This window comes from Dendronephthya gigantea, unplaced genomic scaffold (assembly GCF_004324835.1).
Source record: "Dendronephthya gigantea isolate DGI-Jeju-01 unplaced genomic scaffold, DenGig_1.0 000011F, whole genome shotgun sequence".
In the NCBI taxonomy this organism is placed as follows: domain Eukaryota; kingdom Metazoa; phylum Cnidaria; class Anthozoa; order Malacalcyonacea; family Nephtheidae; genus Dendronephthya; species Dendronephthya gigantea.
In genome coordinates, this window is record NW_021163021.1 from 2,418,020 (window position 1) to 2,431,794 (window position 13,775).

The 13,775-nt window shown below is 38.5% G+C and overlaps 1 protein-coding gene across 1 annotated transcript; it reads right to left on the reverse strand.

Annotated features, from left to right (window-relative positions):
• Nucleotides 1-5,547: 5,547 nt before the first annotated feature.
• On the reverse strand, nucleotides 5,548-6,847 carry LOC114518743. Its single transcript, XM_028538739.1, has 2 exons — nucleotides 5,842-6,847; nucleotides 5,548-5,684 (listed from the first exon to the last, which is right to left on the reverse strand). The coding sequence occupies exons 1-2, from the start codon at nucleotides 6,586-6,588 to the stop codon at nucleotides 5,598-5,600; spliced, it is 834 nt and encodes a 277-aa protein (XP_028394540.1). The 5' UTR covers nucleotides 6,589-6,847; the 3' UTR covers nucleotides 5,548-5,597.
• Between the last annotated feature and the right edge of the window lie 6,928 nt (nucleotides 6,848-13,775).

Genomic DNA, 13,775 nt, shown 5'->3' on the forward strand with positions numbered 1-13,775 from the left:
ATCAGCGATTAGTTTATTACTCACACCATAACCTAAAGCATGCAGAAAATATAAACATATTGCAATTTTGGCTTCAAGAAATCTTGTTCTTTGTTTTTTTCATCCAAGTTCTTCTGAGCATGTGGAAACTTGTTCCCATGAGGTAAATAGTGAATCTCTTCGGAGATCAAAACAATCTCTTTGGAGATCAAAACAATCATTTCAGAGATGGGAACAATCTCTTCTGAGACAATTAACGAAACCTAAAGAAATTCACCAGCAAACCATTATACAATATACTGTTATGCCAACAAAAACAAGATCGCTTCCACTCTTATTTACAGCCAAAGCCTAACTAAAATCCCCATACAAGACCGGTCCTTGTCTTCTCTTTACGCTTACGTAAAATATGTCCATATTTTACAATCGCATGTGTGACTACACGCATATATTTACAACAAACACACAACATTGCCCTCCCCCCAGTTCATCGGTCCCTGTTGAACTACTACAACTACGTAACAGTTTAGTTAGGATACCGTGCAGGTATTTTCTTAATCTGTTCGCTACGTCGCAAGGGTTTCGAGGGGACAGCCTCAGCATTCGCTTTTGCATCACTCGTACTGACAGGTTCTGGAACTTTTCTGCCACTAGCAGACTGTTGACTCTCTATAGGGTTGCCGTTACGGAAAAACCAGCTGAATGTCTCATCTCCACTATAAGGTTTTAGCCGGTTAACGTGCACGACCTTCCGTTTGGACTGCGGAGTCTTCCGGATCCATACTACAATGTCATTGATTCGTTTTACAACAACATATGGTCCATCCCAATTGTCCGCCCCAATCTTGTTACAGTTGGTTCTGCTCTGGAGTCTGACTGTTCGGCGGGTGCTGGTTTATTCAAGGGTTTGGTTGCTGGTTTAGTCAAGGGTTTGGTTGCTGGTTTTACTGACTTTCTTAAAACACTTGCTTCACATGGTGAAGGTGATGGGGGTTTTGTCAGTTGTTTATCCTTGGAGGTTGAAGAATCGCTTTGTGTCACGTACGAGTGTCACAAATGTACACAGTTTCAACGATATTTTCTTCCATCTACTTCAACTATATAACTGCGAGGTTTTGATAGGTCTGATACAACTTTACCGGGTTTCCAGTCGCTGCGGGGTTGCTGCGGATGTGCTTTGACTGTAACGGGTTGGCCAACAATAAGCTTCGGTAACGGTTTGGCTTGTCAGTCATGGTAGTGTTTTGCTTTTTTATGTTTATAAACAATCTGTTGTGTAACTGCTGTTTGCACTGTAGATTGGTACATGGCCTGACCGCATGGTAGCATGGATCTTGTGCGACGGGACATGAGTCGTTGTGCTGGTGAGCTGGTTGACCCGGGTGTTGGTGCGTTTCGCCATTCAAGTATTGCTTTCCACATATGTCAGTGCCTTCTTTCTTGGCTCTTGAGATGATGGTTTTCATTATCTTGACAGCTGACTCTGCCTTGCCATTTGACTTTGGATGGTGAGGACTTGATGTGACATGACATATATCCCATGATCCCATAAAATCTTTAAATTCCTGCGAGCTGTAGTTAGTTCCATTGTCTGTCAACAAAACGGCTGGTGCTCCGTGCATGGAAAAAATTGGTTTCATTTGACTGATAAGGGAATGTGCAGACAGATCAGGAAGAGGCGAGACTTCAATGTAATCAGAGTGGAGATCAACTAATACAACATAATGTTCTCCATCAATATCAAAACAGTCACTTGACACTGCTTGCCATGGGAACTGAGGTATGGGAAATGACATCATTGGTTCTTTCTGTTGAGCGGACTGTGTTTCCTGACAAGTAGAGCATCTTGTAACTGCTTTGGTAAGGTCTGTTGTCATTCTAGGCCAGTACATAATCTCTCTTGCTGTGCCTGTAGTGTATTGCATCCCTAAGTGTGAAGTGTGTGCTTGTGTGACCATTTCGGGTCTCATAGTTGTAGGAATGATAACTCTTGTTCCACAATACATTAGTCTGTTTTGTGTCGATAGTTCATCGCGATATGGCCAGTATTCACGAATTTTGTTTTCTGGCGACCCTCCCTTGACAACGTTCATAAGAACCTGGAGGGATGGATCATTCGCTGTTTCTTCTCTAAGTCTGTTGAGTCTTGCATCAGTAACAAAGAGAGAATCCTCCATGTCAATCTCTTGTGGTTTGTTCAAGAAACGCTGCTCTTCCTCTATTTGAAATTTGATAGTCTGCTATATCTTCTTTGATTTGGTTGAGAGGTAGGGATGCTCGTGATAGGGTGTTACTGATGTTCATCTTGGGGCCTGGCTTGTAATGAACATCGACAGAAAATTTCTGTAGCCTCAACCACATTCGTTGGAGACATTTGGGACTTACAAGGATAGGTTTTTTTAAGTTGGCCACCAGCGGCTTGTGGTCTGTAAGAACTGTGACTTTTGCTTTGCCAAGAATGTACTGCTCAAACCGTTCAGTAGCAAAGACTATGGATAAACACTCCTTTTCAATCTGTGCATAATTACGCTCCGTTTGGTTGAGCGCTCTGGATGCATAGGCAATGGGGTGACCTTCTTGTGTGATGACTGCACCAAGACCAACTTCTAAACTATCACTTTCGATTGCCATCTCTTTGCTCACATTGTAGTAGTGAAGTACGGGTGTTGTTGTGATCAACTCTTTGATTTCGGGGAAGGCTCTGGCGTGCTGTGGTAGCCAATCAAAAACAGAGTCTTTGTCGGTAAGGCGCCATAGAGGTTCTGCTGCTGTACTAAGTTGTGGCAGAAACTTTGTTAGGTAGGTGACTATTCCCAGAAGTCATTGTACACCAGCAATATCACATGGCGGGGGCATCTCAGAAATTGCTTGCACTTTCTATGGATCGACTGAAATTCCTTCAGAACTGAGAGTGTGACCAAGGTAGCACACAACTTGTCCAGCTTGTATTTCAGCTTTTTTTCATTGAGCTTATGGCACCGTTCTCAACACCTTTGCATGAGGGCTGTGAATGCTTCGTCATGACATTTGATGGCTTCTTCCACAGTATCACCGGTACCATAGATGATTATGTTGTCATGGACTGCAACTGTATTTGCCAAACCTTCTATGCACTCATCAATCCTGCGTTGGAACTCTTCTGGTGCAGATTTGATGCCCAAAGGCATCCCTAGCCCTAACTAGGGCTCTGGTCCTTTGGTGGATTTTTTCCCAATCATCCCCTAAGCGTTCCTGAACATGTTTTCGGTCGAAACTTCGGGTGCAGATTCAGGGGGGGGTGGGGACTAACATATCCCGGGGGGGGTGACCAAAAAAAATTTTTTTCTTCTGTCAACCTCCAAAGTTAAAAATCTGAAAAATATTCACGTTTTACCCAAACTTCCGGTAACTTTGTGCGCATGCGTAAGTGGGCGTGGTCTATCCCTGTGCCAATTTTTAAGATGATTGGTTTAAAAAAATGGCGGGAAAATTTAAATTTTCCTCTATTTTTCAACACTTTCAAACCCCTCACCCCACCCATAACAGGGTTAGGGTTGAAAATGCGTGTGTTCGTTGACCTGTCAACATGTTATAATTCAACTAAGTTTTGGCAGAAAAGAACAGAAGGAACTTTGGGAAATGTTGAGAAAGAACGTGAATTTCGACCTTTTCGAAGCTTCCGCATCTCCTTACGTGGACGGTTTTTGAGTTATTGGATCGACTTGAAACTTTGTGCTGTGATACACAAAGGCCTTACCTCTCGTGTGTTCGAGGTTCGTGGAAAAATATTAATCCCCTAATATTTTATAGATTTTTAAAAAGTCATACCTAAAATAATGACACTTTACAAAAAAATCTGGAAAATATTCCCATTTTAACTAAATTGCCCCAAACTTTGCATGCATTTGTAAAATGTTTTGGGCAATATTATTGCCAAGTTTCAAGAGGTTTGTTTAAATGGAAAAGCAAGAATCAAGGTCAGAAAAAATGTCATGAGATGTTGAAAAAACGCCCCCCCTGAAAATCCACTCAAAGACTAACTAAAGTGACGTAGGATAATCAGGGCGTGGTCCTAAACACGTGACAATACCCACTTCCGGTTTTGAGCCTGTTAGAATGATATGTCTAATTAAACACATATCCACTAAAGGACCAAAAAAATCCACGAAAGGACCAAAAAAATCCACCAAAGGACCATGTGTTGTTAAGATTTTATCCGTTCTCAACTAAAGTTGGATGGGGTCATCAGGGCGTTGCCCTGAACACGTGACAACGCCCACTTCTGGTTTCAAGTCTTTTTGACTGATATATGTCATTAAATACATAATTGTGTCAAGCGTTACAAAAATCCACTCAAGAGACAGTTTTCAATCATTTTTTTTATATCAAAAGATTGCATTTCTTTTCCAAATACCCCAATTTCAATAATAACATCAATAAATTATTTACAATTATTTACTACTATTTACTATTTTTACAATTTTTTACAACTATTTATAATTTTTTACAATTATTTACCACTATTTACTATTATTTACAATTTACAATTATTTACAATTTTTACAACTATTTACAATTATTTACAAACTAATAAGAATGAGAGTCTCAAAAACTAAAATTTGAACCAACTATACAATGTTTGAAATTATTTACAATGCCCATGCAGAGATATAGATTCTATTCGTTTTTTTTCTTCCTTGCAAGAGTTTTTCTGATCGCTTTAAATTTGTCCCTGAGGGACTGCCGCGTGTGCTCGGCTAAAAGTGAACTATTAGCAACAAGTTTATCCTGAATTAAACAGGTGTAAATTTCGTTCGTGCCAGCATTGTCTGGCAAGCTTTTCGTCGCTTTGTATATGATCATATTTTCTTCTTTCGAGTATTAACGACTTGCAATTTTTGATAAAAGCCTTTTGCCAGGGCTTATCGTTTCCTTCATTAATGCTTGTGCTGGTGTCAGTCCTTCAGACTCCCCCTTTTCGCCCAGCTCAGCAGCCTGTAAGTAAAGGGTTATATATTTTATATTCAGATCTGTGATATTTGTAAGGAAAAAGATTGATTTTATTCTTACCTGATCAGGGAATAATTCCCGAATGAATTGTGGTGATTCCCTGGCTATTTCCATCTGCTACATCAAATGGAAAAGAGTGAAAATTGTGAGACAGCATACTCAAACATGAAATATCACAATATGTTACCTTTGTTGATGAACCAGGATTCCTAAGCATTTCACCATGCTTCCTTTTCTGTCAAATGGGAAAGAGTGAAAATTGTGAGACAGGATAGCAATAAATTAACATAAAGTATCAAAATATTTTACCTTTGCTGACGATCCAGCGCATTCTCTCTGCTTCGTTTTCTGTCAAATGAAAAAGAGTGAAAATTGTGAGACAGCATACTCACACATGAAATATCAGAATATGTTACCTTTGATGATGACCCTGGGCTTTTATTTTCACCATGCTTCCTTTTCTGTCGAATGGGAAAGAGTGAAAATTGTGAGACAGGATAGCAATAAATTAACATGAATATCAGAATATGTTACCTTTGAAGATGAGCCAGGGCTTTTGGAACTTCCATGCTTCCTTTTCTTTTAATGTGGATTAATTGTGAGTGTAAAGAGCGGAAGGGAGAAAGCAGTTAATCCGAATTATCAGTGTACTTTACCATTGATGTTTTGGGCTCTTCTGAGCACTCCGCTGCAGGACAACTAGAGGATTCCTTGCTCTAAACAAGAAAAATTCATATTTGAGAAGGAGCAAATGTTTTTTAACACCCAAGCGATTTCACCTATACTGTGAATTAGATTTTTCTCATTAATGACCCCTACACTATCCCTACATCTAACCTTCCTATTCATCTTTATTGGAAAACAAGAACTTACCTGATTTTCACCCCCTGAAGTTATTTGACGGAGGAACTCTGCCATCTCGCTGTCTACTCGATCAGTGTTCCTCACATCATAATATTGGTCGGCTGTCTTCACGGAGTGAGTCATTTGGGATGCCATCAGCTCCTTGCTAATGGTGCTACCGACTTTCCTGTGGGTGGATATGATCGACTTCCTGAGTCTGGATTGGATCAGGTTCCCTTGAATTTGATCGTTCATGCTCTTCCCCAGGCGTGTAATGGCAGTGCTGATCACGCTTTCGTTCATAGCCTTCCCATTAATCGTAATGAACATTGCTTGCTCAGGTTCAACCCCTGGCTTTGCTGCAACAACGGACTGTTCGTTCGCGTAGACTGGCCGGAGACCTTTGAGGTAAATTTCTGCCATTTCCTTTACATCTTTATGCCAAAACAATTTGGCAGGCCCAATCGATCCAGTTTTGTGTCGTATGGTCTTGGTGCGATACAACTCGTCCTCGCCATCGCCGCTAATCCTCTCTGCCTGCTTGAAATCTTTCACACTCAAGTTCGCAATGGCACCATATCGCTGACCACTCCCCATAGTTACGTGAAGAATTACATAATCCCTCATTCTGGAAAAATCTTTTTGAGAAATGGCTTCAGGCTTTTTTTTAGCGACCTGGAACAACTTTTTTATTTCGTTTGCGACATGCCCATCATTTAAGCTTTTGAACTCCTCAGGAGAAAGAAGCTCTTCTTCACCCTTTTCTTTCACCTCCATCCTCCTTTTTGCTGAGGCGACCTTGTAGTTCGGGGCCCAGGCTTCAACTCTCGCCAACGCTGCTCTGACGAGCTCGAGATCGCGGTTTTCCAATTTAATGAATCGTTTTACAGTCTCTGATCTTGCAAGCAGAAACTGAAAAAACAACTTAAGGGATATTATATAGGCCTTCAAGGTCTGAGGCTTTCGGGGTTTTTCGAGTTTGTCGTTCGCGAGGAAGAAATTGCCTCTGATTACGTCGATGGACCTGTCCTGCCATAATAAGGAAGCGTCATTCGACTTGGGCTTGATTACGTTGATGGACCTGTCCTGCCATAATAAGGAAGCGTCATTCGACTTGGGCTTGATTTCATAGAAGAGCCTACATACGCGTCTCACATGGTCCCGAGCATCAGCATGTTGTCTGCCTTTGCCCTCGAAGCTTTTGAGGTGGTTGTCAAACACTTGAAAGATTTTTAATTGACTGATCGATTTCAGCATGCCATGTGGTGGGTCACCTCTAGGCTTAGGTTGCTGAAACATCACCTCATCCCCTTCGCTGCTGCTTTCTTTTGATGAGGAATCTGATGACAAATCCGCTTCATCACTCTTTCTTTCTTTTGTCTTCTGTTTAACTGGAATCTCCAGATTAGCAGGTCGCATTCTCAATCTTTCTCGTGCCTTGGCTCTTCTGGCAGTTGTTGCATTATTCAAACTACAACATAATAAAATAAAATAAATGTCTGCAAATATCTTTACAGCATACGTATATATACATATGTGTCTATTTACTTTTTTAACCTATATATATGCATTCAAGACACAAACAGGTTCACTAACCATTCGTAGTCGGGATCTGTCTTCTTTATTTTGTGGACATTTCTTAAGTGTTTGTCGACCCGACAGACCATAGCTTGACACCCAGCCACAGGGCATTTAATTGGCAGGTTCCTTTGTGTTACACCCTTCTTCACTGCCCTCGGCTGCTGAGATGAAATAATGTTTGCCTCACTTTTGGAATACTTGTGGTAATTGACCAAGTGCTTCGGCATGTATTTAACCAGCTTGCCGCACTTTGGGCAGGGCTTTTCTTGTCGTTCTTGTGGCTAGGGAAAAATTTGATAGATTTCGAAATTAAAAATTGCCATTTATTTTACATACCCAAACCACAGATTCTTAAAAAACCTAAAATATTAAAAAAAACTAAATAAAAATATCTGCAAAATTGGTGTGGCAGGAAAAACTGTGTATAAATACCATTTTCACTTGCTCCTCCTGCCCTTCTTCCTCACTATTTTCTTCCTCTTGCACCTGTACCACTTCCTTTTCAGCTATATTTGCGAACAGGTCTGGTGAGTCTGGGTGCTCCATCTGTAGAAATCAATCATAAAAAAATTTAATTAAAGATCCAAGTGTGCTTCAAACCGGAAGTGGGCGTGACCTCTGATGGGTGGCTACGCCCTAAGTACCCCACCCAAGTTTTGTCAAAGTCTGTCAAGACTTTTTGACTGATACATGTAATTAAATACATGATCCACTAAAGGACAACTGAAAAGTGATCCACTAAAGGACCAGGAATATCCAATAAAGAACCACCTGTTGTATTAACACTTAAAATTTTATGAAAATTTTATCCATTTTCAACCAAAGTGAGGTGGGGTAATTAAAGAGTGGTCCTAAACATGTGACAACGCCCACTTCCTGTTTGAAGTCTTTTAGACCGATATATAAGTCATTAAATACATGATTGACTAAAGGAAAACTGTGTATAAATACCATTTCAACTTGCTCTTCTTCAATGTCTTCTTCTTCCTCCTGCCCAGCCTGTTCTTCTGCCTCCTCTTCAGCCGGCACCTCTTCAGCCTGCACGTCTTCTTGCTCTTCTTCATTTCCTTCATTTTCCACCTCCTCAGCCTGGTCCTCTCTCTCAACCTGCACCTCTAACTCTTCAGTAACACCCCCCGGGAGCAGCCCTTGTGAGCTTGAGCACTCCATCTGTAGAAATGAATCATAAAAAATATTTAATTAAAAACTTGCATTATTTAATTACAAGCCAGACTCCAAGTGTGCTTAAAACATGAAGTGGGCGTGACTACTGGTAGTTGACCACGCCCTACATACCCCGCCCAAGTTTTGTCAAAGTCAATCAACATACATGTCATTAAATACATAATCCACTAAAGGACCAGAAAAATCCACTAAAGACCCAGGAAATTCCACTAAAGGACCAGAAAAATCCACTAAAGGACCACGTGTCGTTAAGATTTTATCCGTTTTCAACCAAAATTGGGTGGGGCGATTAAGGCGTGGTCCTAAACACGTGACCACGCCCACTTCCGGTTTCAAGTCTTTTATACCGATATATGTCTTTAAATACTTAATCCACTAAAGGACCACTAAAGGATAAGAAATATCGATTAAATGGCAAAATGTCGTTAAGATTTTATCCGTTTTCAACCAAAGTTGGGTGGGGTAAGTAGGGCTTTGTGTTGAACATGTGGCCACACCCAGTTCCGGTTTCAAGTCTTTTATATTTATATATGTCGTTAAATACATAATCCACTAAAGGACCACAAAAATCCACTAAAGGCCCACAAAAATCCACAAAAGGACCAGCGACCGGAAGTGGGCGTGGCAAAAAATCGATGACCACGCCCACATCCCCCCCCGGAATATGGGTGGAGTTGGTAAAATCCCCCTTGAGATACACCCTTCCAAAGTTTTAAAAAAATAAAAAAAAAAACTTAATTAGCTTCTAACTGGACGTGGGCGTAACCCATGGTGGGTGACCACGCCCTACATCCCCCACTTAAGTTTGGTTGAAATCCTTACTAAGCGCTCTGAGATATCACTGTCCGACGTAAACGCCCCATTAAGAATAAAAATCCACTCAAAGACCAGGGAAGGAGGTCCAGGCTTATTAGTGAGATCAGTGGGTGATGATTTGATTGACAACTATTTTGTATTTTTCACTTTCACAATTTCACCAACAATATTGCAAATATTAAACAAATTGCACGTTAAATTTAAATAAAAACATTATCATACACACCTTAAGAGGTCTATCCTTCGATAAGAAAGACTCTAAGGCCCACACAAGCAATTAAAACGACAAATTTCGCGACAATTTCTTTAGAACAGTACAATACAACCTTCTTCCTCGAAACGAACTTTCACTATTGTCTAAATATTGGATACACCAGAATGACATTTTCCACTTAGAAAAACAAAAATCCTTAATATTAAAAAATGAAAAATTTGGACATTTTGACCAATAACTCAAGTTCTAGACACTCCCATGCAATGAAATGCATATCGTTAGATTTGTCTTGGTGAGAGGAATCTTTTGGTAGCTCATACATAGCTGTACATAGCATATTTCTCTTTTAAAAATTGAAATTCTGAGTGTTATTTAATTATCTAAAAATGACCTCTATTGGAGACATTTTCCCTAATATCTCCAGTTCTATACACTCCCCTGCAATGACAGTGCTATCATTAGATTCGTCAAAGTGAGATGAATCTTTTGATACCTCATACATAGCTGTACAATGCATATTTTGTTTTTAACAATTTTGAATTTGAGTGGTATTGGATAATTAGTTATAGTATACACATTTCCACTAATATCTCCAGTTGTATTCACTCCCTTGCAATGAAAGTGGTATCATTAGATTTCTCTTGGTGAGAGGAATCTTTTGATAGCTCATACATGGCTGTACAATGCATATTTCGTTTTTAAAAATTTTGAATTTGAGTGGTATTGGATAATTAGTTATAGTATACACATTTCCACTAATATCTCCAGTTGTATTCACTCCCTTGCAATGAAAGTGGTATCATTAGATTCCTCTTGGTGAGAGGAATCTTTTGATAGCTCATAAATAGCCCTACATAGCATAATTCTTTTTAAAAAGTTGAAATTATGAGTGTTTTTTAATTATCTAAAAATGACCTCTGTTGGAGACATTTTCCCTAATATCTCCAGTTCTATACATGCACTTGCAATGAAACGCCTATCATTAGATTTGTCTTTGTGAGAGGAATGTTTTGATAGCTCATACATAGCTGTACATAGCATATTTCTCTTTTAACAATTGAAATTCTGAGTGTTATTTAATTATCTCAAAATGACCTATTTTGGAGACATTTCCACTAATATCTCTAGTTCTATACATGCACCTGCAATAAAACACCTATCATTAGATTTGTCTTGGTGAGAGAAATCTTTTGATACCTTATACATACCTCTACGTAGCATATTTCTTTTTTAAAAATTTTTAATATGAGGGTTGTTGAATAATTAATTAGAGTATAGACATTTCCGCTAATATCTCCAGTTCTATACATTCGCCTGCAATGAAATGCCTATCATTAGATTTGTCTTGGTGAGAGGAATCTTTTGATAGCTCATACATAGCTGTACATAGCATATTTCTCTTTTAACAATTGAAATTCTAAGTGTTATTTAATTATCTCAAAATGACCTATTTTGGAGACATTTCCACTAATATCTCTAGTTCTATACATGCACCTGCAATGAAACACCTATCATTAGATTTGTCTTGGTGAGAGAAATCTTTTGATACCTCATACATACCTCTACGTAGCATATTTCTCTTTTAAAAATTTTTAATATGAGGGTTGTTGAATAATTAATTAGAGTATAGACATTTCCGCTAATATCTCCAGTTCTATACATTCCCTTGCAATGACAGTGCTATCGTTAGATTTGTCTTGGTGAGAAGAATCTTTTGATAGCTCATACATAGCTGTACATAGCATATTTCTTTTTTAAAAATTTTGAATATGAGTGATGTTGAATAATTGATTAGAGTATAGACATTTCCACTAATATCTCCAGTTCTATACATGCCCTTGCAATGAAACGCCTATCATTAGATTTGTCTTGGTGAGAGGAATCTTTTGATATGCTACACATGCCTATAAAAAGCATGTCCTTGGTGATATCAAGAAAAAATCCACTAAAGGACCGGAGATATCAATTAAACGACCATGTGTCATTAAGATTTTATCCCATTCTAACCGAAGTAAGGTTGGGTAATTAGGACGTTACCCTTAACACGTGACCACTTCCGGTTTCGAGTTTTTTAGACTGATATATGTGTCTAAATACATATCCACTAAAGGACCAGAAAAATCCACTAAAGGACCAGCAAATCCACCAAAGGACCAGAAAAATCCACAAAAGGACAACCTGTATTTTAGAGATTATATTTCATCAAGAATTCATCCATTTTCAACCAAAGTTGGGTGGGATAATTAGGGCATGGTCCTTAACATGTGACCACGCCCACTTCCTGTTTCAAATTTTTCGTCTTGAGATATGTGAAAAAACGTATATTTTCATAGGTAAAAAAATTTTCAGAAAAATTTCTTAGAATATAAAATGTTGCAAATCACATCCGAAAATACATATTAAAATTTCACGGAAATATACTTAAACGCGAATATTTTGAGAAAATCCACTAAAGGACCACCAAAATCCACCAAAGGACCACAAATCCACTAGAGGACCACCAAATCCACCAAAGGACCAGAAAAATCCACAAAAGGACAACCTGTATTTTAGAGATTATATTTCATGAAGATTTCATCCATTTTCAACCAAAGTTTGGTGGAAACATGAGGACGTAGCCCTCAACACGTGACCACGCCCACTTCCGGTTTCGAGTTTTAGACAGTGAGATATGTGAAAAAACGCAAATTCTTATATTTAAAAAACTTTTCAGAAAAATTTCTTAGAATATAAAATGACGTCACAAACTACATATAAAAATTTCACGGAAAAATATTTAATTGCTAATATTATACACAACTTTTATTCCAGGTGTGGTGTAATGATAGATACGTTGACGAAAAAGGTTCGAAAATATTTCGACTTCAGCCAAATTTTGCCAAATTTGGGTGGGGTGATTAGGGCGTGGTCCAAAACATGTGACCAAGCCCACTTCCTTTTTCGAGTTTTTCACACTGAGATATGTGAAAAAACGCTTTTTTACATAGTTAAAAACGTTTTAAGGAAAATTTCTTATAATATAAAATGTTGTAAATTACATCAGAAAACACATATCAAAATTTCACATAAGTATATTAAATCCTTAATATTTAATTGAGTTTTTGAAAACGTTTTTAACTATGAAAATATACGTTTTTTCACATATCTCAGAGCGAATAACTCGAAACCGGAAGTGGGCGTGGTCACATGTTAAAGACCACGCCCTAACTATCCCACCCAAGTTTGGTTGAAAATAGATGAAATCTTGATAAAATATAATCTCTACAATACAGGTGGTCCTTTTGTGGATCATTCTGGTCTTTTAGTGGATTTTTCTGGTCTTTTAGTGGATTTGTGGTCCTTTAGTGGATTTTGGTGGTCCTTCAGTGGATTTTTTTTTAAATATTCGCTATTAAGTCTATTTCCGTGAAATTTTGATATGTATTTTCTAATGTGATTTGCAACATTTTATATTCTAAGAAATTTTTCCGAAAACGTTTTTAACTATGAAAATATACGATTTTTCACATATCTCAGTGCGAAAAACCCAAAACCGGAAGTGGGCGTGGTCACATGTTAAGGCCCACGCCCTAATTATCCCACCGAACTTTGGACGAAAATGGATGAAATCTTGATGAAATATAATGTTTATAATCCTGCTAGTCCTTTTGTGGATTTTCCTGGTCCTTAAGTGGATTTGCTCGTCCTTTAGTGGATTTTTCTGGTCCTTTAGTGGATATGTATTTAAACACATATATCAGTCTAAAAAACTCGAAATACTATCAAACTCGGGCGGGGTACCTAGGGCGTGGTCCTAAACACGTGACCACTTCCACTTCCGGTTTCGAGTTTTTAAGACTGATATATGTGTCTAAATACATATCCACTAAAGGACCAGAAAAATCCACTAAAGGACCAGCAAATCCACCAAAGGACCAGAAAAATCCACAAAAGGACAACCTGTATTTTAGAGATTATATTTCATCAAGAATTCATCCATTTTCAACCAAAGTTAGGTGGGATAATTAGGGCGTGGTCCTTAACATGTGACCACGCCCACTTCCTGTTTCAAATTTTTCGTCTTGAGATATGTGAAAAAACGTATATTTTCATAGGTAAAAACGTTTTCAGAAAAAGTTCTTAGAATATAAAATGTTCCAAATCGCGTCCGAAAGTACATATAAAAATT

Excerpts from the sequence above, each read along its gene's own strand:
- LOC114518743 (XM_028538739.1), bottom strand. The coding sequence starts at position 6,588 with ATGGAGGTGAAAGAAAAGGGTGAAGAAGAGCTTCTTTCTCCTGAGGAG. Across the intron at positions 5,685-5,841 it reads CTTCAGGGGGTGAAAATCAG|AGCAAGGAATCCTCTAGTTG; the intron begins GTAAGTTCTTGT and ends TTTCTTGTTTAG.